Source organism: Megalopta genalis, chromosome 3 (genome assembly GCF_051020955.1).
Source record: "Megalopta genalis isolate 19385.01 chromosome 3, iyMegGena1_principal, whole genome shotgun sequence".
NCBI lineage: Eukaryota > Metazoa > Arthropoda > Insecta > Hymenoptera > Halictidae > Megalopta > Megalopta genalis.
In genome coordinates this window covers 14,041,873-14,064,445 of record NC_135015.1, presented here as the reverse complement: position 1 = coordinate 14,064,445, position 22,573 = coordinate 14,041,873, and the positions used below count along the sequence as shown (strand labels likewise).

The 22,573-nt window shown below is 43.9% G+C and overlaps 2 protein-coding genes across 3 annotated transcripts; one reads left to right on the top strand and one right to left on the bottom strand.

Moving 5' to 3' along the window:
• The first annotated feature begins 213 nt into the window (after nucleotides 1-213).
• On the top strand, nucleotides 214-4,927 carry LOC117228324 (uncharacterized). The gene is made up of 2 exons (XM_033484023.2): nucleotides 214-608; nucleotides 674-4,927. Exon 2 carries the CDS (start codon nucleotides 733-735, stop codon nucleotides 2,281-2,283), a length of 1,551 nt encoding a protein of 516 aa, XP_033339914.2. The 5' UTR covers nucleotides 214-608; nucleotides 674-732; the 3' UTR covers nucleotides 2,284-4,927.
• Nucleotides 2,303-22,520, bottom strand: LOC117229607 (alkaline phosphatase 4). Of its 2 annotated transcripts, none has more exons than XM_076520141.1 (8): nucleotides 22,311-22,520; nucleotides 10,541-10,644; nucleotides 10,095-10,315; nucleotides 9,767-9,959; nucleotides 8,243-8,409; nucleotides 7,360-7,671; nucleotides 5,674-6,106; nucleotides 2,303-4,478 (listed from the first exon to the last, which is right to left on the bottom strand). In XM_076520141.1, exons 2-8 carry the CDS (start codon nucleotides 10,623-10,625, stop codon nucleotides 4,264-4,266), a joined length of 1,626 nt encoding a protein of 541 aa, XP_076376256.1. In that variant the 5' UTR covers nucleotides 10,626-10,644; nucleotides 22,311-22,520; the 3' UTR covers nucleotides 2,303-4,263. The 2 variants fall into 2 exon arrangements, with proteins under 2 accessions (XP_076376256.1, XP_033342079.2); XM_033486188.2 differs by lacking the exon at nucleotides 22,311-22,520 and adding an exon at nucleotides 11,523-12,599.
• Between the last annotated feature and the right edge of the window lie 53 nt (nucleotides 22,521-22,573).

The following is a 22,573-nucleotide window of genomic DNA, read 5'->3' as shown; positions in this document are numbered from 1 at the left end:
ATCGTTATAAAAATGTGTAGAAGAAATGTACGCGCGCTTAGTGTACAAGTCTGCGATATGTTCCGTGGCTCCGTTTTCATTTCGAAGACGAGCTCGTTCGCGGGCTTACCTTTGTTTACATATCCACGTGCAGAAGCGGCTTCCACATATATATATATATATATATATATAGTAAACTCACTTTTGTCCAATTAACGTAAACGAATTACGCTTTACTGTGCCCGATGTCGGTTTCGAATTTTCGAAGGAGAAAAATACACGAACGATCGGACGCGTTGCATCGCGAGTTGTTCGCATACTATTTGAAATCGATCGATTTACGTATTCAGCGAGTCCACAAAACTGACAAATTTCTCTCTCTCGAGAGAGACGGGCTTTAGACTATAGACTATAGACTATCTCTAGAGTCTAGACTCGAGGCGTACAGCTTGAAATACCTTGGTCCGGGCTTGGGCTGGTGCTGGGCAATGGGCATTGTGCCCGTGAACCAGCTACATGCTTACTACCCGACAATAGACGCCGATAGACGCGTCCGAATATCGGTGCCGGTCGTACGGATTTATACGACTCGTCGCTCGTTAACCTTCCCCGCATATCATCACAACACGGTAATCACACTGTTCAAAATAATTCCAGACCGTTGGGATTTGATTTCGGATTCGAGTGTTTTCAGTGATCGAACCAACGACGACCGATCCGGATTAAATCAAGCAGCCGAAACGTGGACTTAAAATGGGCCGCAGGAAACACGGAAGCAAAGGCCATCGGCCGTCCAAGGCAAAGGGTGGCCAGAACGCGAGCAAAGAGGGAAACAACGGGGAGGAACGGTTCGACGAGAAGAGTAACTATCGGAAAGCCAAGAATATTATAGACGTGTACTCGCGCTTAAGCTACCCCTTGGTGCGACAAAATCTGCCGGAAGATCTGGAAGATGCGACGGCGCACGATGAAAGCGACGAGGAGGACGCGACTTTTGAGCTGACCGTGAAACCGCGGGTCGTGTTCGTGACGTGCCTCTGCTCGGTTTGCATGGAGAAATCGAACGTGTTCTGCGAACGCTGCCGCATGTTGTCCTATTGTTCGCGGGCGCATCGGAGCCAGGCCGCGAATAGGCATCGGGAATTGTGCAAGGCTCTGTCGGAAATTCGAGCGAACATCGCGACTACGATGTCCGCGGCGTCCGACGGATCGAAGGAACGTTTCAACGGCGAACGGTACCGTTTCTACAGAATACAGTGGCTCGAGAATCTGGAGTCGCGGATGGGCAGAGAGTTGTATCTCTGGGAGAAAGAGATCGTTTTGTACCCTCGCGTGTGTCGCGTTTGTTACCGCTTCGACGACAGCATGCCCTGTTGCGCGACTTGCGGGATGGAGTGTTTCTGTCCGGATCACCGCGAGGAACACGAGAAGTCGTGCAGGGAGTTCCAACTGTTGCAGAGGTGCTTGTACCTGCAGCGCAAGCACGGTTCCGCCGAGCCGAAAATTCCGCGGCGCGGACGAGAGGAAAGCGAGTTCGCGGCGTCCTCGCTTCCGGATGTCGATTTCGACGAGTTGACGTATCGCATCTACGGCGACTGTGCGTATTACCGCGAAATGGACTGCTACACGTACTCGATGTTGTCCCATCTGTGCACGATCCCCTTGACAACGCTGTACGCGATGCAAATCTGCGCCCTCAAATGCCGCAAGAAGTCGGAGCTGCTGGTGCACGTGATCGGCGCAGAGTTTCAATTCGAGGGCATGAACCTGCACGTCTGGGAGCAGATGTTCCTGCATTTCTTGCCGTACCTGAAGAGGTTCCGGCTGATGCTGGTCGGCCCGGAATTGCAGCTGCCGTGCGGCGTGCCGGTGCGATCGTTGTCGCGGATCAAACTCTGTTCCGAGTGCAAGGCCGCCGACAGGGACGTCGGCATTCGTTTCCTGCAGAAGACGCTCTATCACGAGCTTCCACATCTCGAGAAGCCCGATGTCATTTGCGCGTTCAATCCCGGTCTCTACAGAAAGACCGGCTTCGCGGGCAAGGACACGTGGACGGAGACGATACGCGAGTTCGTGAAATCGCGGGCGCCCGTCGTCATCACCTCGTACACGGCCGACGAGATCTTCTGGGAGATCGAACGCGTGAAGTCCGTCGTCCGCGGCGTCAACGTACTCTTGGAGCCCCGACAAAATCCCTACGCGTCGATTAAGCCTGACCGCAATTTCGTCAGCGACGACACGAATCCGCTGATTTACAAGAATTATTACGTCGCCGTGGTCGCCGGCGGGCCGACCACTTTGTAAATAACAGGCTCTCGACAGGTTTATTTTTCTGAAATGTTTCTTTCCTTTTTTTTATTTTCTACGACACTCTAGCCAAGAGCTGGTTGGATAGAGGACAGCAACGAGTCGCGTTGCATAGGCTTCGGTCGGTGGTGCCGACTCAGTACCGAACCCGAACTCGAAGCGAATTTGTATCGCGACGAATCGAATTCCGTATACGTGTATGTACATATCACAGATGAAAGTGGAGTAAATCTCGCGTTTGTTGTACGGGAGAAGAGAAAAGGCTGCGGCGTCGTTCGCACAGACTCCATCGCGTACAGATAATAATCGAAGATCGCGATCCGGTCGATCCTTCTGTACGAAGCTACCGCGGTCGTTGAAGAGTTTCTATCGGCTGTCTGCGTGCAGCGCGAAGCCTGTTCGATCCCTTAAATAACTTTAACACTCGAAACTGCGACGAGCACAGGTGTAGACGATCGACGAATCGTTGCGCAACTTCGAGCTGACGGCGCGCGCGCGCGGTTCTTGTAATCGATTCCGATAAATAATAGCAATAACGGAGCAATTTGGAGTTCGTAAAGACGTCTCTAGATCGTTACGCCGTCGAATACTGTACGAAATGCGGAGCGTATGTATGACCTGTGTATTTACATTGTCGGGCGAACCGCGGTATGCGTTAGGCTGTGTAATAAATATAAGTCCGTTCGCGTTTTCTCTCTCTCTCTCTCTCTCTCTCTCTCTCTCTCTCGTAAGAGAATATAATACCGTAATATAATACCTAATCTATTCTGTCTTAACACGTTCAGCGCAGACAATCAATCGCTAAAATTCCCGCGAAGTCAATGCAATTTACTAGAAAGTTAAAATTTATCATAGTGGATGACATTGGAACTCTCTCGCTTCCGAAACATCTTAGTCAAATTCAGTTTGTTCAAATATATATATATAAATTTGTTTTCATTGTAATATACAGGGTGTCTCCAAAAATGTCTCGCAATCCGAAAGTAGGGGATTCCTCAGGCCATTTGAAGCAACTTTTTCCTTAGCGAAAATACAATCCGCGGCTTCGTTTACAAGTTATTAACGAAAAACAGTGACCAATCAGAGGTGAGATCATGTGGCGCGAGACGGCCGAGCCAATGAGGGGAACTAAGCTCCGTGCACTCGCTGGCTGGGCCGCCGCGCGCCAGCCGAGCTCGCCTCTTATTGGTCAGTGTTTTTCGTTAATAACTCGTAAACGAATCCTAAGAGAAAATTTTTGCAAAGGAAAATGTTGCTTCAAATGACCTCGGGAACCTCCCATTTCCGAATTGCGACACATTTTCGGGACACCCTGTATATATATTACAATGAAAACGAAAAATTTTCAAAATTAGCGTCATGACGCTCAACGTGTTAAAATAGACACTTTCAGCTTTCGTTTCAGCCGAGTCGCATAGAAATCGGCCCGCGAGAACATATCTCAAAATTCACCCTGAACTGACCGCGAACGGACTCGTTACATAACCTAGCAGTACACGGTTCCTCCCTGCGGCGTTTGCTCATCGATCTTACACTTCGATTAAATCGCCTATAAACCGAAACGTTTTCCCGTAATTTTCCGTGTAAAATCGTTCGTCATCGCAGAGCACGCATCGATGCGTGTCGCGTACGCGATCTCGCAGAGCTTTATACAGGCATAAATAACGATAGAACGGCGCGAGCCGAGCGTCCAAGACGAGGAGCGTGAATTATTTACAAACGGAGTACCTTGAGGCTGCTGCACGAAGGAGCAGTTCGCGACGGATGCGTGCGAAATCACGAAACGCGAGCTCGTTCCTCGTCTCGGGAGCCTGGTCGTACAAGTACAAACTAATAATAGAACGTTCGAAGAACGAATGGCACGAGAGGCATCGAACGAAGGTAGAAACGAAGAGAACGAGAGAAAAGAACGGTGTAACGAGAGCGGTTCGAGTAAGTATGGTAGTACGCGCGTTCGATGTTGTCGTCGTCGAACAATTAAAACGCGGTCAGGATCGAAAGGACAGCGAACGAGAAAAGGGAGAACGCGATCGAATCCCTGAACGTGGCTCCCGAATTGGTTACTTCGTAATAGTAACGATGGTAAGTGTCGTCGCAGTGGGACGGCCAGTTGTCGAAGCACGCCGCGTACGCTACCACGTGAGCGATATAGTTCTGTTCGAAGGTACCGCGGATCAGGTGGGAGTATGGACCTGAAACAATTATTATGGATAAAAGATATTACTAAGGACATGTACAGTACGGTAGAGCGTAGGGTAGACGTCACAATTTCTGCGCCTGTCGCAATCTCCGTGCCCCCGGATTACAAAAAAAAAGGAAAACAAAAGAAAGGAAAAAGAATGTTTTATGTGTGAATTGATGATTATTTATATTTTTTAGTACGTTTACCTATCATATGCGAGATTCAGAGAGAAGCATTACATTGTTCATGTGTTGAAATCGATGATATAGCAGTTCCGACGAGCATAAGTAGCATGTCTTGTGAAGGTTATTTTCCGTATAAATGAATTATTAATGCGATTTACGTCGTACAAAACGTATGTTATGTAGTAGGAGAATCTCATTTAGTACCGACAACGATCAGAAAACGCTGATCATGTATATTTTTATATCTTTAAAATAAATCTTGAAATTATGGTCAGATTTTAGAACACCTTCGCGTTTCAGGGCCCTCTAGTATTAGACTGCGGAATCGAACCTAACCTAGCGTTGTGAAAACGATGTTACGAGAAACGCAAAACAGAAACGTTATTACAAGAAGCATAGTAATTGCTGGAAATATCTATAATGTAGTAACAGGAGGCCCAGAAGTGTGATCGAGGACAGAAATAAGGGCCACAGAAATATTAACAAACACAGAAGTACGGAGCACGGAATTATGCGCAGACCGTCTGAGAGGGCACAGAACTAGAGTCAAAGACACCTCTTTTTATGTCATTAACCCCTTAATGCACAGTTTTTTTTTAAAAGGCCGGCCAAAAAAAATCAATTTTTTTTAATGTAAAAAAAACACAGCGTTTTGAAAGGATCCTAGGATCCACAGCGTGGATCGTTTTCAAAGGACGGAGCTGAACGGGGTTCAACAAAACGAAGACAAATGAGCCGTTTATTTTGAAAGTGGCATAAGTCACTTTGTTTTTAAGTCGATATATTTAAGGGTTTGCGTTTTAACACGTTCGAAAATATGGATGCAAACTTTCGAGAAGATTTACTTGTATTTGTTATCTCAGGATACTGATATTTTTCTCAGTATAAATAATTTCGTATAAATATGAAAAAAACACCACTTTTCATTACGGTAAAGTGACTTATGCCACTTTCAAAATAAACGGCACAAATCAACATCGGAAATCGGAAGCGGTACGTATGCATTTGCTCGTAACTCACCTGCCGCGTACACTCCGACATCCTCGCCGCCGTGCGTTTCGCTCTCCATGTACATGGCGGCCATTTGGGTGTAGAGAGGCTGGCCGCGTGTCTTATCCTGCTCGGGGTCCCTCCAAGTTTCGTTGACGTTGCTGCTGTCGTTGCGCCTATGATAAAAGAAACCCGGTCCGTTCGCATAGCTAAGCGTTTCGTAGGTCTGGACCACTTTCGCTTTTTTTGGATCGTTGCCAAATCCGAGAATGTCGTTTCCCCTCTGCGGATAGCCGTTCATCGTGAACGAGTGAGAATGATCAGCGGTTACGATGATCAGGGTCTCTTCCAGCGAGACTTGTTGCAGGGCGGCCAGTATAGCCTCCTCGAGCTCCGAGACTTCCCGCAACGCTAATTTCGCGTAGTTGTGATGATGAGCTATGTCTATTTTGCCGCTTTCGACCTACGAAGCAGGAAATGCTGTTCCGATTCCTTCCGTAATTACGATTATTAGGTTATAAATAACTTCCGTTTTTTTATCGGATATTTATTTCGCGTTTTTTTTATTTATTTCATTCGTTTCTTTATTTTATTTATTTCATTCGTTTCTTTATTTTATTTATTTCATTCGTTTCTTTATTTTATTTATTTCATTCGTTTCTTTATTTTATTTATTTCATTCGTTTCTTTATTTTATTTATTTCATTCGTTTCTTTATTTTATTTATTTCATTCGTTTCTTTATTTTATTTATTTCGAATCCTTACCTAGGGTAAGTGTGGGTATTACTGCGGACGCCCTAAATACTGCGGTATTTTATAAAAGTAATAAAATCTATATATATATATATATATATATATATATATATATATATATAACATTTTATAGCGTGCAATCTTCTAAAAACGAATCTCATAATTTTTCGTATGTTTAATATTGATAATTTATGACATACAAATAACAGCGATCGCAGTTTTAATTCATTTATTGATTTCTGATATTCGGAAGCTTACGGAAACTTTGACAAAAAATCGACATACACTGTCAATATCAATCTATCCTCAAATATTCTGTACCAACACAGTATTTGGCGCATAGTTTTTTACTTTGTGTGTACATTACTGCGGTGCTTTACTGAGCTGCGTACCTTAACCTATATTTATAACCTTGACATAACCTATACGGTACAGTTCTCGATAGAGCTGGTGCGAACACGCTTGATTGTAGAGTACCTATACCTAATTTATAAAGTGCTACAGTGAGGATATCTTGATCGAGGAATTGCAGCTGTGTGTGCACATTTAAAAGGAAATGGATTATGTCAACCTTGATACGCAGTAATCGGAACGTCCGCAGTATTTAGCTCGCAGTAATAGATGCATAATCAAGATAATATATGTACACGTATGGTTTCATTACATAACGCTTTTTAACGAAATTTGTGCTTTCAGAGATCCAATATTTTGAGAAAAGTGAATAGTCAAGTTGAAGAATAACAGGTATGGCTCAAAGTTGTTAATTTATTGGCGGGAAAGGTATTATTTTCTCTGTCAAAGTTCCCCTTCATTTAGAAACCGCAGTAATACTCACACTTACCCTATTTAGAAAGCAAAAATGCAAAGAAAAAATATTTGTCCCGGTGATTCATGGTAGTTACACAGATTCTAGCTAGTTGCATCGGAAGTTATTTATGACTCGACTTAACAGCAGTACTTACCATCAACAGGAAGCCTTTTTCGTTCTTCCGGAGCAACCGAATGGCCTGCGTGGTCATGTTGGCTAGAGTAGGCACCTGCTCCGTCCTGAGCGCGTGATAAGGAAGATGACTGGGAGCGAAGACACCGAGGATCTTGGACGTGTTCGCGACGTCGAGGGACATCAGTTCCTCCGCGGTGGTCACAACCGCTCCTTCGGGATTACTTCGGGACCATTCCTCCGCCAAATCTCTGCCGTCTTCTCTGACGCACGTGCCCGAATCCGTAGGCAACTGGGGCATCCCCATGTGTTGCGCCCCACCGCCCATCATCACCTTGAACGACGAACGATTAGGTGATTTAGCAAGCTCAAGAAAACAAGAAACTCGGATCTCGAAGAAGCAGGATACTGGGGCCGGTTACCGTGGGGTGACCAATCGCTTTGTCGTTGGTTTGTTTTCGGGCATAATTAACTTTGTATTTATCGAAGAAGAGACATTAATCCTCGCCGTATCGCGTACGGGCCTTTTTTTGAAAAGAAAAATAGCCGTCTGCCGTTTCTTTATGTTGGAGCAACGACAACGAATGCAGAAACAAATGTAGTAAATTATTATAATATTAATATTATAAACATTAGGTATTCTTCAATATGTAAAAAGATACGGTAAGACAATAGTAATAATAATGATGAGAATAACATCAACATTTTAATTCAGAATGTATCATGGGTTTATATCTGGACCCAAACGAGAGGCTGCGTCGCCCAACCGTCGCTACTGTGAGGGTTAAACGTGCTCGTTCTTTTATTTTGTTTAATTTTGAATAAATAATATCATATAAAGTTAACGATGTCCGAAAGCAAAGCAAAGGCACAGCGAAGTTCGCGAAACGGACGGAATTATGTACCTGGAAATTCTTGCCAGGTTCGTCCTCGACCAGTTGTCTAGCTATATCCTTCACGCATCCCTCGTACTGCTTCGGTATCGAGGAGTCGCACTCCCAGTCGCGGTTGTTGGTATGCGCGTACAGCGAAGCGGGTGTAGCGTGCGTGATACGGGTCGTAGTGACGAACCCTAAAACAAGCGGAAGCGGTTTTCGAAACGATTTTCGGAACAGTTTTCGGCCTCTGAGCCAGACATTCTGTTCATTCTGTCACGCTCGATTGTTATAATCAAACCTGAGGCTCATTCCGGTATTATTTGGTATTTTTACCGGTACAATATTTCGGTATTTTTACGGGCATGGTGGTCGCATGCCAACCCTTTGCACTCGAAGCCATATTAATTGTAAATTTAAATTAAGTTTTCTGACTCATGGTATTCCTATTTTAACGACAAAGTGCACTTTATGCATATGAAATTGAGTCTTGTGACTCATACGCATTAGTTAGACTTTTAACAATTTTTGTATATCTAAGCTTTGATGTTACAAACATTATCTTGGAACGCGATGGAACAATTTCCGCGGTGTCTCAGAGTCATCACTCGAGTGCACAGGATGAACGAATACCGGTACAACGCCTGAACCTTAAAATATTTCGGTTCCCGGTCTCTGCACTTCGAGCAGAGTTCGATGGCAGCCAGGGCAGTCGTCTCGAGCGCTAGATAGTAAAGTAAACGATGGTATCTAGTCGTTGCCCCGTTGCTCCGTAGTAACGAGCGTTACGCCCTATATAAAACGGAAGGTCGGCTCGTGACCTCCTCCGACGTGTCGTTTTCGCGCTCGTTTCGACAAGGTCTATTCGATACTGATGTTTAACGTTTAAACACCGGTAGTTGACCTTGAGCTGGCCCGGCCAGCGCGGTGTGACGGGACGTGACGGGACGTGTCGGGACGGAACGAGACGAGACAGCGGAGCGTGCGGCGAGCGCTTAGTCGTCGTGAGTCGCGCGAGTCGCGAGTCGGCGAACGAATCGGCAGCGGCAACTAGTCGGCCGCGAATGCACCTTTTATCAACGAATCCATCGCGCTACGGTCTATTCTCGGTCGAGGTCGCGTTCGACTAAACTTGCAAATGACAATCCCGCCGACGAACCGACACGTTCATCCCGAATCATCCTGGTTGTTGCACCCGCGTCCATCGGCGCGCGGCCGCGCGCGTTTCGTAAAGCAAGCGTACACGTTCTATATGTACAGTAATGTCTCTCTAATTGACGCTCTCAGATTGTCCACAAAAATGTACAATTTGGGAAGAGGAGATACGATTATTCGAGCCTTGCGGTTTGCTTTTCTAGTTACGAATTGTCAACAATTGTCAACAATTTTAGCTCTTAGGCTCCAATAATCGTATCTTCCCAAATTGTCCATTTTTGTGCACAATCTGAGCGTCAGTTAGGGAGACATTACTATATTCCTCGTTGTTCGCACGGTCCGCCGTTGTTCGACGACCGTGGCCCGAGCGGGGAGAGACAGGCCATTTACTGCACTTACCGGTGTCCATGCCAGTCTTTTGCGCCCAATCCGCGACCGTCGTCACTTTGGCCGCCTCGTTCACCGTTCGGTCGCACTGATTGTACGTCGCTTTGCTATCCAAACCGATCACGCTGTAACGGCACTTGACGCCGGAAAATATCGCGGTGGCCGTTCCAGCCGAGTCGGGCACTTGTTTGTCCGTATTGTAGGTCTGCGAACAGAGAACAATCCCCGCTTATCGTGGTTAAGCTAATTGGGGCCCGTCGCTGCGGTATCGAGGTGCCCTCTTATCGTGGCGTCGCGCGCGCCGGCACGCACGTACACGCATACACGCATGCATACATACCTTGGCGAAGCCGGTGTTGGGGAACTTTTCGAACACTAGTTTGTATTCCTCGCCGGTCGTGCCCTTCGTTTGACCTTTGAATATACGACCGGCCGTGATCGTAGATATGCCCATGCCGTCGCCGATGAATATCAGAACGTTCTTCGCGCGTCTCTCGTTGTTCCGATAGGCTAGATTCTCTTGTAGATTCTTCTGTCCCTGCTTCAGCCAAAAGGACATGTCTGGAGGGGGGGAACACTGGATTAACGAACGAGCGGCGGAAATTTCAAAAATAGCGAGCGAGAGAGAGAGAGAGAGAGAGAGAGAGAAATCTGCGTCGAGTGAAATCGATGTTATTCGCGGTCGTTAAACGGCCGTCAACGACGCTGAACGGTCGTTAACGGTCGTTAACGGTCGTGGCTCGCTGATCGCAAGCAGTCGCCGCGACTCGCGACGTAACGACGAACCTTCGTAATTGGTCGCGTCTCGGGGGAGCGCGCTGGATCCAAGAGATCCCGCCAGGATGCAAACGATTACGGCCAGTCGGTTCATCTTTCCAGAGGCTGCGATTCTGCAAAAAGAACAATACGCGTGTGCGTGTGTGTATGTGCGTGCGTGCGTTTCGGGCGGATCGCGCGCGATCGACGCCGCCGCGTTTCCGCGAGCGCGAGGTGAACGCGCGCGACAAAATTCCAGCCTGATCGGCGATCATCGATTAAGGGCGAACGGTTCGTTGGGAAACAGCTGGAAAACGACACCCGTGCAACGTCCTCGATTCCGGCTCTACTCCCTTTCGCTTTGCTTTCGCGAAGCTGTGGTCCCCGACGAAAACACGGTCGGATCCCGCGCCGGTAACCGTCGACGCTGTGGGCGCACGATCGAGCGAACGAATGGCCGGACGAGACGAGAGAACGAGATGGGAGCGTGAAGGGGACGACGGGAAACCAGGCGACACCCTCGAAAGGGAGAGATTCGGGTCAGTCGGCGAATCAACGAAAACGATCTGACATCGCGCGTAATACGCGTTATATAGGTGTACGCTAATTCAGGGCTCGGAATTAAGCGCACACGGCCCGGTTTACGGGAGGATTTTCGGAGGCTGCTCCGACAAGATGCGCCGCAGAGCGCGTCGATCGTTCGCGCGATCTCTCTCGCGGCAGGTGTCGGCGCAGCCTCCGAAAATGCTGCGCTGTGCGCGTCGCGCGCTGTTAATTCCGAGGCCTGTCCTAATTGTATCACGACGAGCGACGTCGCGCGATGCCATCGAGAGCGCTACCCGTAACGTTGGACGGAACGGCGTGTCGCGGCTCGACGCGCCTCGATGCGCCCCGACGCGCGAAACGCGGCGCTCGGCCACGGGATTTCAAAGTCGTCGCGCGACAGATTTCGGTGCCGCGACGAACGGAGGAGGAGCATGAGCTGCGATTGTAAATTACTGGGCACACGTACCTCTTCCGTGGGTAGCTTGAAACAATCGGTCCGTGAACGTTACGGTGTCAGCTCGGCGTCAGGCACGTGTCTCGGGACGGTGCATTTCTTCGAGGAGCAAATTTGATCGAATTCACAAACGGTTGGAGTAGGTCAAGGAACACCGCGAATCGCCGAACAGGGCGTTCGCGCACGGTGTCGGCTCGCCGCGGATAGACGCTGACGCGGGTGGATACGGACGAACCGTGTGACTGTTAAAGACAATTGATACCGCGCGAGAGACGACACACGATCGGACACGATGCGACGCGACAAGATGCGACCAACGATAGCAAGATCGCCGGAGGACCCGATCGGTTTGATTTTATCTGACCGTTATTGCTCGACCCGGTCGTGGTAACGTATTAACGCTAATACAGCGCCACCGAGCAAGTTTGTCACTTTATATAGCGTTTCAAAGGCCCTGGTAGATTGTGCACGAGGTGGAGAGCGTACAAGGGACATCGAGAGTACGGATTCTCTAGGAGAGGAGCGGTCGGGGGCAGTCCAGAGCGGTCGGGGGCGTTCGAGGGAACAGGGGGGAAATAGGGGGCCCAAGGGGAGAAGGGGAACCCCTCGTGCACTGTTAATCCAGCCGTAATTGAGCAGCTCGATGCCCGCACCATTATGTCTTACGTCCGCGACGAATTAATACGAACGCGGCTCTCGAAGTAGCTGGCGTGGCCGCGAATTCTCTCCTCTCTTTTCTCTTCCCTTATCTCTAGCTTCCCTCTTCCTCTTCCTTTTTCCTTCTTTCTCTTTTCTATTTCTTCCCTTTCCCTGTTTTTCTCTTCTTCATTCTTTCCCATTTCCCTCTCTTCTCTTTTCTCTTCCTTCTCTTTTCTCTTGCTTCTTTCTTCCTTCACTTTTTCTTTTTTCTCCTCTCTTTTATCTTATCTCTTCCTTCCATCTCCTTTCCCTTCTCTTTTCTCTTCCTTTTTCTCTTCCAATTCTTCTCTTTTCTATTTTTTCTTCTCTTTTATCTTCCTTCTCTTTTCTTTATTTCTCTTCTCTTTCATCTTCTCTTCTCTTTCACCTTCTCTTTTCTCCTCTCTTTTCTCTTTTTCCTTTTTTTCTCTTTTCTCTTTTTCCTTTTTTTCTCTTTTCTCTTTTTTCTTCTCTTCTCTTTTCTCTTTCCTCTGTTTTCTTTTTTTTTCTCTTTTTTCCCATTTTTCTTTTCTCTTTTCTCTGTTTTCTTTTTTCTTCTCTTCTCTTTTCTCATTTTTCTTTTCTCTTTTCTCTGTGTTCTTTTTTCTTCTCTTCTCTTTTCTCATTTTTCTTTTCTCTTTTCTCTGTTTTCTTTTTTCTTCTCTTCTCTTTTCTCATTTTTCTTTTCTCTTTTCTCTGTTTTCTTTTTTCTTCTCTTCTCTTTTCTCATTTTTCTTTTCTCTTTTCCCTGTTTTCTTTTCTTCTCTTTTCTCTTCTCTTCTTTTTTCTCTTTTTTCCTCTCTCCTCTTTTCTTTTCTCTAGCCTCTTCCTCCTCTTCTTCAGCTCTCTCCACGTCCCCTTCCCCTCCCCCGCCTAGTCATGCGAGCACCGATTTCAGAATCCCTTTAACTTCCCCCGAGATTCTCCTCCTCCTCCTCCTTCTTTCCTCCACATAATCCTACGCAGTATCATTTTCTCAGAATTCGGATCTCGTTGTAACGAACGCGAATCGGCGACCAATATTTTCCCCGCGCAATTATCTCATCCGAATCGTTCGGAGACGAGACGACTATGTCGCGAGACGTTACCAGACGTGTTTCGCAGCTGTTTCGCAGCTTTCAAAAGATATATTCAGTTTATACGAAGCGCCGATTGGCCGTGAATTGCGAATTTCTTGTAAAAGTCGATCATCCGCTCGGGGGAGGGGCGGCGAGAGGAAGGGAGAGAAGGGAGAGAGAGAGAAAACCGACCTCGATAAAAATCATGGTTACGATATTCTTTGTATTCGTTGTTGCGTTTCTCTACCACGCTCCGTTCACGCGTCGCGACGACGGACTTAGTCGTTGGATGTATCGTATCGTATCGTATCGTATCGTATCGTATCGTATCGTATCGAGCCGAATATTGGTATCATATCGTACTGGATGTTATCGGATCGATTCGAATTGAAAACAGCGCAATCGACGGGATCGCGCGACGACAGGGAGGAAATTTGGCGCGACCAATGGCGCGGTCGGATTTGCTCCGTGCACGGAGAGGTGAGGCAGAAGCTCGGCCCCCGATTGGCGGAAGATATCGGCGCGGCATTGCTTCGCCCGTCTCAGCTTCACGCTCCACGCTCCTTGCTCCACGCTGCACGCTCCGTGCCACCGCGGCCCACGATTCACGCTCCGCTCCGCTCCGGTCCTCCATGCTCCGGCCACGTGTTGACTTATTACGTTATTGCTGGCTTTCTTTTCTTGTCTCTATGCCAACGAATTAACGTATCTTCTTATGGTAGCTGCGTGATTGCCGCCGACGAAGATCCGTTTGCGCCGAAACAACATCGTAATCGCCGGCGTATCGCGATAATGATCGAGCATTGTGTCCGATACGCTTCAACAATATTTCTTTCTTTTTCTTTTTCTTTTTCTTTTTCTTTCTTTCTTTTTTTTCTGTCCCGAATCACTTCCTCGTATCTATCGGTTCGATTCGATTGGAGTGTCGTTTCCATGGCTGCTATCGCTTTCGCGAATAAAAAGCCTTTCGCCGGTCCTTTGTTGTCGCCTGATAAGCTACGCAACACGTATCGATTGAAATTCGTTGAAATTCTCGGCGAGCGGATTTGCGCGCAGAAACGCTATCGGATTTTGCGACACAGGTCTGTCTGATCTATCATTTTGTTGATCTCGACGAGCAGAATAATCACGGATCGATCTCCGTTTGATTTGCAATTGATTTATCCGGCAATGAGAGCAGGATTAGGAGCGGTTTCAGGGGCAAGTTGAGAAACCTGTCGGATCGTTTGCAATCGTCGAGCGAAAGCGTTTGCGATTGGGGATCGTTCGGCGATTATTTGCCAGGTTCGACTGGCTTTGTTGCTAATTGTATTGTTAATTTTGTATTCAGGGTGGACCACGGAACGTGATCAGCTTTATTTATTCTACAGTTAGTGGTTCGAAATTGGAAATTCTTTGTGCTGAAACAACATTGTTTAAGCAGAGCTTCAAGATGATTGTGCTAAATTGTTTGTCTACTCTTTTTAGCCGGAGTTGTCAAGATCACCTTCAGTTTGTCATAGGTTGACCTATAATGTTTTTGAACCTATCTTTTGGGGGATGCTGAGACGAATTCGGCAAGCACCATAACATATAGATTTTACCGAATTTATATGAAGAAAAATTGTAGGTTTTCCTGTAAAAAACCGTGATAACTCCGGAAAAAAATTTCCGATCAAGCCACAGAATAAATTAAACTGATCACGTTCTGTGGTCCACGCTTTGTATATGACCTTAGGATACGTAAATTTAACAATTAAATCATATATAAGCAAATCAAGTAAGGAGAAGATAATAAAAAAAAATAAAATAAAATAATAATTAATAAAAAGAATAATAAAATAATAATAACACAAAAATAAAACGATAATATAATGAGAAAAATGTTGATTAGTCCTGACTAAAGCGACAAGACATGTAATACGTTGCGCCATTGATCTATGTTAGTGATGATCCTATTGATGCAATTCGGTTGGCCATAAAGGGTACCAGAAAATTCGTGTACTGAAAAGGGCACTGATTTCGGGACTGTCCACATATCCATTTAATGTTCTATATAATATATATATTTTCTATATTTTATTTATAATATATATATTTTCTATATAATATACATATATATAATAACAAAAATAACAAGTGTAGTGACGCATGCGCCTATCTTTCTGTGATATCAAATTTAAATGATTCAGAATTGGCGAATTTTTCATGATTGTCAAAAGACATTTAGTTAGCAGACACTAGAGCAATTTGGCGTAAAAATTTATGCTGGATGCGCTATATGCTAATTATCAGATAGTGTTGACACAGCGATCAAGCGTTCGAGCAATACTCGAGAGATATCGTCTGATCAGAGAACAATAGAAGAGCTTTAAGGTGTTAATATTTTTTTTAGGATTCAGCCGCTCTAAAAGCAGAGGCAAGGGTCTCGGATAGCGACATATAATTTTGATACGTGGATACCAATAATTTTGACACTTTTTACGGGACATTTCAATTTGTTAAGAAAAATAGCGATAATATATTATTCGCTCTGAAACGCTGATTCGCTGATTCTGTATCAACACTTTAACGGCCGCGCTAAAAATCTCAAGAGTTTCATCAAATTAAAGTATTTAACTCAACTGAATTAAAATTGCGAAACGAAGTCATATGACATCAGTTACCTTTTTTTAGCATTCTTATCTCTTGCGAATCTTAATCGAATTGAGAAATTAGAATAGATTAGCGCGCGTGAAAATGAATTTCTAAATAATTCTGTAAGTCGCATATCAGTGACGCGGCAGTCAAAGTGTTAATGTTAGCTTTTTATTTTTTCTTTATTGTAAAAAAATGAGTTTTTAGCCGTACGTACAAATAAATAAATGAATAAATAAATTTAGATGATACGAGTGGAAAAAGTGGGGTCAGATGAGAATATCACACCGAGGTGTCAATTCGAAGGTAATCGCAAAAAAAAATAATCGAGTAATACGATCGAGATCGATGGAATCGTTTTATTTTTGTACTTTTCATCGGTTCGTTGAAACGTTCGAACGTCGTACGATCGCTGATTCGTTTTCCGAATAACGTGACGTTCAAGCCTCCTCGAATTCGCATTGACAGGGCCCACGGTCGTACCAGCGATGACTGTACCTCGGTATACACTTATGTATATGTACATGCTAGGCGAACACGAACGATCGCGGCTGTGCTGGTGCGTATAATAGAAAAAAAGGGGTGACGGTTTGATACACGCGTGCGCACGTATCTGTACACGCGAATCATAAATACGCACACGCTTGCACTCATAATGCATACGGGAATCGTACCCGTTCCAACGTGCTATTAGAGAATTACAGTAAATTCTCCTTAATTGACGCTCAGATTGTACACAAAAATGGACAATTTCGAAAGAGGAGACGCGTTTATTCGAGCCTTGCGATCCGTTTTTATATTTACCGATTGTCAAGAACTATTAAAAACGGGTCGCGAGGCTGAAATAATCGATCCATAAATTCTCTCGAATTTTCCATCAGCTTGCGAACAAAAATGGACAATTTCGGAAGAGGAGACGCGATTATTCGAGCCTTGCGACCCGATTTTATATTTACTGATTGTCAACAACTATAAAAAAACGGGCCGCAAGGCTGAAATAATCGATCCGTAAATTCTCTCGAATTTTCCTTCAGCTTGCGAACAAAAATGGACAATTTCGGAAGGAGAGACGCGATTATTTGAGCTTTGCAATCCATTTTTATATACAATATCGAATGTCGACAATTATAAAAAACGGGCCACAAAGCAAAAATAGTCGTTCCGTAAATTCTCTCGAATTTTCCTTCAGCTTGCGAACAAAAATGGACAATTTTGGAAGGGAAGACGCGATTATTCGAGCCTTGCGGCCCGTTTTTATATTTACTGATTGTCAACAACTATAAAAAAACGGGCCACAAAGCAAAAATAGTCGTTCGGTAAATTCTCTCGAATTTTCCATCAACTTGCGAACAAGAATGGACAATTTCGAAAAGGGAGACGCGATTAATCGAGCCTTGCGGCCCGTTTTTATATTTACTGATTGTCAACAACTATAAAAAAACGGGCCACAAAGCAAAAATAGTCGTTCGGTAAATTCTCTCGAATTTTCCACCAACTTGCGAACAAGAATGGACAATTTCGAAAAGGGAGGCGCGATTAATCGAGCCTTGCGGCCCGTTTTTATATTTACTGATTGTCAACAACTATAAAAAAACGGGCCACAAAGCAAAAATAGTCGTTCCGTAAATTCTCTCGAATTTTCCATCAACTTGCGAACAAGAATGGACAATTTCGAAAAGGGAGACGCGATTATTCGAGCCTTGCGGCCCGTTTTTATATTTACCGATTGTCAACAATTATAAAAAACGGGCCGCAAGGCTGATTATAATCGTTCCGTAAATTCTCTCGAATTTTCCATCAACTTGCGAACAAGAATGGACAATTTCGAAAAGGGAGACGCGATTATTCGAGCCTTGCGGCCCGTTTTTATATTTACCGATTGTCAACAATTATAAAAAACGGGCCGCAAGGCTGATATAATCGTTCCGTAAATTCTCCCGAATTTTCCATCAACTTGCGAACAAGAATGGACAATTTCGAAAAGGGAGGCGCGATTAATCGAGCCTTGCGGCCCGTTTTTATATTTACCGATTGTCAACAACTATTAAAAAAAAACGGGTCGCAAGGCTGAAACAGTCGTTCCGTAAATTCTCTCGAATTTTCCTTCAGCTTGCGAACAAAAATGAACAATTTCAGAAGAACAGATACGATTTTATCCGAGCCGTGCATCTCGTTTTCATAATCGTTGACAATCTGTAAAAACGAGCCGCAAGGCTCGATCAATTGTGTCGCCTCTTCTCGAATTGTGCAAAATCAGAGCATCGATCGGAGAGATTATTTACTGTACTCCGAAGTATGCAGTTCTCTTACGCGGTGCTCGAATCTGTTTCGAAATGAAAAAAAAAGAACGTGGTATTTCCACGTTTCAAGATCGAGATCGGACGCGATGTGACGCGATAGGATGGGAGATGGCACGTGACGCAACGACTACAATTCAGCTTTTAGCCGAGTGATCGCGTGCCAATGAGCGAGAGATCGAATCTCTTCGATAAGGGAACACGAATCGCGGTGCGCGAGACTTGGAACTTTGTTCGACGCGAGAAATCCGACGAGGAACAGAGCAGCTTGTGGGGAGCGGGGGGGCTACGGGAGTTGTCTTCCTTATCGTTGATATCGCGGCGTTTACGCGCAGTCGAATCGCTATCGGGTCCGGCGATTCTTTTCTAATATACACGTGTAGGCACACGCGTACAATAGCTAAGAAATCCTCTCTTGTAAAGGAAACAGCCTTCCGGATAAAGATAAAGATCCCGCGATGCGATAGCGGCGATGTCGATTCCTCGGCTGGCGAAGGTAATTCTCGTTTCTATCGTACGTTTTGTCCGTTTGCTCGGTAAACCAGAGATTCCGTCGAATTTGCGTAAATAATCCTCCGTGATTAAACCGTGACATGTACGGAGAGATAAGGCGAAGATCACGTGAATCCGGCGGCATCGACGTTGGCCGGTTTCGACGGCCGTCCAGAGAGTAGAAATCGGAGGAGCCGAGAACGCGGCGGCCACTGCTACCACCAGCCTCTTCGAAGTTCCATGTTTCCTTGTTTACGTAGAACTTGAGCTACCGTCGAATATCGTTGCGCGTTATCCCGCGCGTTGTTTCCCCGAGCTATCAGCCGGGAATGAAACACACACGAACAACTAGGGTCTGTCACACTGCAGTATGCGAAGGTCCAGTTTCGGGTGGCACTGAAGGCAATTGTGTTTCAAAGGTCACGCCACAACGGTTCGTTTCCGATTCAGATTTAAGCTTAGTTTCTCTGCGTCAGGTTCTCTAATTATCTTTTCGACGTGTCACCGTGTACGGAGCTGGGTAAAGTAGTATTTTAAACGGCAATATTTTAAATTTAATATTTTAAATAGTAAATAGATATTTTTATTCTTAGATCGTGTTTGTATTTTTGACGATATTTTAGTTGTTCGAGAGAATGTACTTTGAAATATAAGAAAATATTTTATTCGTTGTAACAAATTTTTCGGATAATATTTCATATAGTTATTTCATTTTGAGAAACACTGAAAGTATTTATGCCGTAGTTCGGAATATTTTATTTATTTATTTTGTTAGCAACAGATAAAATAATTTTATTTTACTAACTCGTGGCGCAAAATTTATTATTGCGATCTATAACGAACGATCTCTGCATACGTAAAAGATGCACTTTTGTCAGCTGTATTTAAAAGGACAATGAATTTCATTTGTTCTTATGTCTTAGATTATCGAAATAAAATATTTCTTTTCATGTCGTTACTTTAGATTACTAAGATAAACTATTTTATTTTACGTTCTACGGTTATCAGAATAAAATATTTGTTCCACGCTTTAAATGTGGATTATCGAAATAAGATATTTTATCTGAAATTTTATGTCCGACTCGAAGTACCATTTTATTCGAATTGCGAAAAATCTATTATTTAAAATATCAATATAATAATATAATATATACATACAATAATAAATATTATAAATATAATAAAAATATTTATTTTTCGTTCTACGTTATCAGAATAAAATATTTGTTCCACGCTTTAAATGTGTATTATCGGAATAAGATATTTTATCTACTGAAATTTTATGTCCGACTCGAAGTACCATTTTATTCGAATTGCGAAAAATCTATTATTTAAAATATCAATATAATAATATAATAAATACATATAATAATAAATATCATAAATGTAATAAAAATATTAATATAAATATTACATAATCTATTATTTCAAATATTTTCTCAATAGAAGAATCCTTAATCTTCATCTCATTGTAACTGAAACCTGAACTTATCCTATCTATTAGCAACGTCTCTTTAATCTTTAATGTTTACATTCCACTCCGAATTAATAGGTTATCTCGTCCAAATAGAGTAAATAAATAAAGCAATAAATTTTCAAGATCGAACAAACGACTGTAGCATTTCGAAGCATCAACGAATGAACGATTATCTCGTTTGCTCGCGTTACTGCTTCGTTTACTCGTAAAACAGAGATTCGGTCCATCAAGGCACTACAATCGACGAGTGTTATTAGGAATATTCGTGATATTAGGACTATTACGAGTATTGCGGGGATTGCGTTGATTACGAGGCAAACACTGGCTGTCGATTGTACGGCCGGCGTGACATTCCGTTTTCTAACCGCGTTTCATCGTTTACTTTAAGCATTTATTATCTTTGCTGCGCTTTGGCACGCATTACACGGGGTCCTGCAATAGAACTGCGACTCCTCTGTAAACAAACTGAAAGAGGCTGAAGACACCGGCTGTCCGCGTAATTACCGAGCACCCAAAATCAGTTGTACATATGTATAGTTTTAGGCATATCATGGAAATTCCAGTTGACGAATAGGACGAATATCGGGGCTTTCGAAAATTGAAAATTGAAAATTGAAAATTGAAAACTGAAAACTGAAAATTGAAAATTGAAAACTGAAAACTGAAAATTGAAAATTGAAAATTGAAAACTGAAAACTGAAAATTGAAAACTGAAAACTGAGAACTGAAAACTGGAAACTGGAAACTGAAAACTGGAAACTGAAAATTGAAAATTGAAAACTGAAAACTGAAAACTGAAAATTGAAAATTGAAAATTGAAAACTGAAAACTGAAAATTGAAAACTGAAAACTGAGAACTGAAAACTGGAAACTGGAAACTGAAAACTGGAAACTAAAAACTTAAAATTGAAAACTGAAAACTGAAAACTGAAAATTGGAAATTGGAAATTGGAAATTGAAAACTGAAAACTGAAAACTAAAAACTTAAAATTGAAAACTGAAAACTGAAAATTGAAAACTGAAAACTGAAAATTGGAAATTGAAAACTGAAAACTGAAAACTGAAAACTGAAAACTAAAAATTGAAAACTGAGAACTGAAAACTAAAAATTGAAAACTGAAAACTGAAAACTGAAAACTGAAAATTGGAAACTGAAAACTGAAAACTGAAAACTGAAAACTGAAAATTGGAAATTAAAAATTGAGTGTTGAGAAAATTGAAAAACAGAAGATATCGACGTTTAGACCAGGTCGTGGTAATACAGTAAATTCTCCCCAATTATCCTTAAGCTTGAAAACAAAAATGGACAATTTAGGAAGAGGAGATACAATTATTCGATCCTTGCGGTTTATTTTTATAGTCACGAATTGCCAACAACTATAAAAACGAGTTGCAAGGCTCGAATAATCGTATCTCCTCTTTCCAAATTGTCCATTTTCGTGCACGATCTGAGCGTCAATTAGGGAGACATTACTGTATACCAATATCTCTACGGATAGGCGACGTAACTTGCGCGCACAGGAAACCTAAGCGAATCGAAATAGCAAAAGGATAAAGCACGTGCAGAGTGACGCGTCTTTCAGCACAGCGCAGCACCGAGGTAACGTCTCCTGCAGCGTCGCGCGTCCTTATCGCTAAACTGCGGATTTTATGCATTTATACGAGCATTGAGTAGCTTCAATTCGAAACGATAAAACGCTTAAAAGAATTCAAACATGTCAATGTATTATCTTTAATTTATTAACATCATTAAAGAAGGAACCTGCTATTTAATTCTCATTTCTTGCAATTAATGATGACAATTTGTTTTTTAAAATAAATAAAATCGCAGTCTACTTGTCACGCTGCACGCACCATGCACCGCATCGATCTGCGTTGCGCCGAATCGCACCGAATCCCGGCGTCGTCGCGGCGGCGTCAGAACTTTGAGGGGATCGAAATCACGGGACCACGGACAGACCGCGAGTAGACCGCGAGTTCGCGAGGAGCAGAGTGCACGATTCAACGACGCTATCGAAAATGAAACAAAGGACAAGGCATTGTCAAATGCAGCCCCAATGTGCGATTCCCGGGAAACGTTTCGGCGGGTGCGGAACGCGCGAGACACGCTACGCCGAAGAACACGACGCGTCGCGACGCGCCAATCACGACGAGCACGCGACAGAGAGTCAAAATCACTTACCTGCTGCACCGAAGGAATGTCAGAAGCCGGAAGTAGGCGTTGGCAAATCGATGTTCGACGATCGTCAGCAAGATCGTCGTCCGTAGAATGAAAAGCAAGTTCCTTCGAACGGCCGACTGTGTTCACTTGTTTTGCGGTGTTATCATTGTTCTGTCACGTCGCGGGCTGGCTGCTGCATAATTTGACATAAACGCATTGCAACGGTGCGCTATCGATCTTATTCTACTTGCATATGTTTCATTATTCCGAGTCCCAAGGCTCTC

Excerpts from the sequence above, each read along its gene's own strand:
- LOC117228324 (XM_033484023.2), top strand. The coding sequence starts at position 733 with ATGGGCCGCAGGAAACACGGAAGCAAAGGCCATCGGCCGTCCAAGGCA.
- LOC117229607 (XM_076520141.1), bottom strand. The coding sequence starts at position 10,625 with ATGAACCGACTGGCCGTAATCGTTTGCATCCTGGCGGGATCTCTTGGA. Across the intron at positions 10,316-10,540 it reads AGACGCGACCAATTACGAAG|ACATGTCCTTTTGGCTGAAG; the intron begins GTTCGTCGTTAC and ends CCCCCCCTCCAG. Across the intron at positions 6,107-7,359 it reads AAAAAGGCTTCCTGTTGATG|GTCGAAAGCGGCAAAATAGA; the intron begins GTAAGTACTGCT and ends CCTGCTTCGTAG.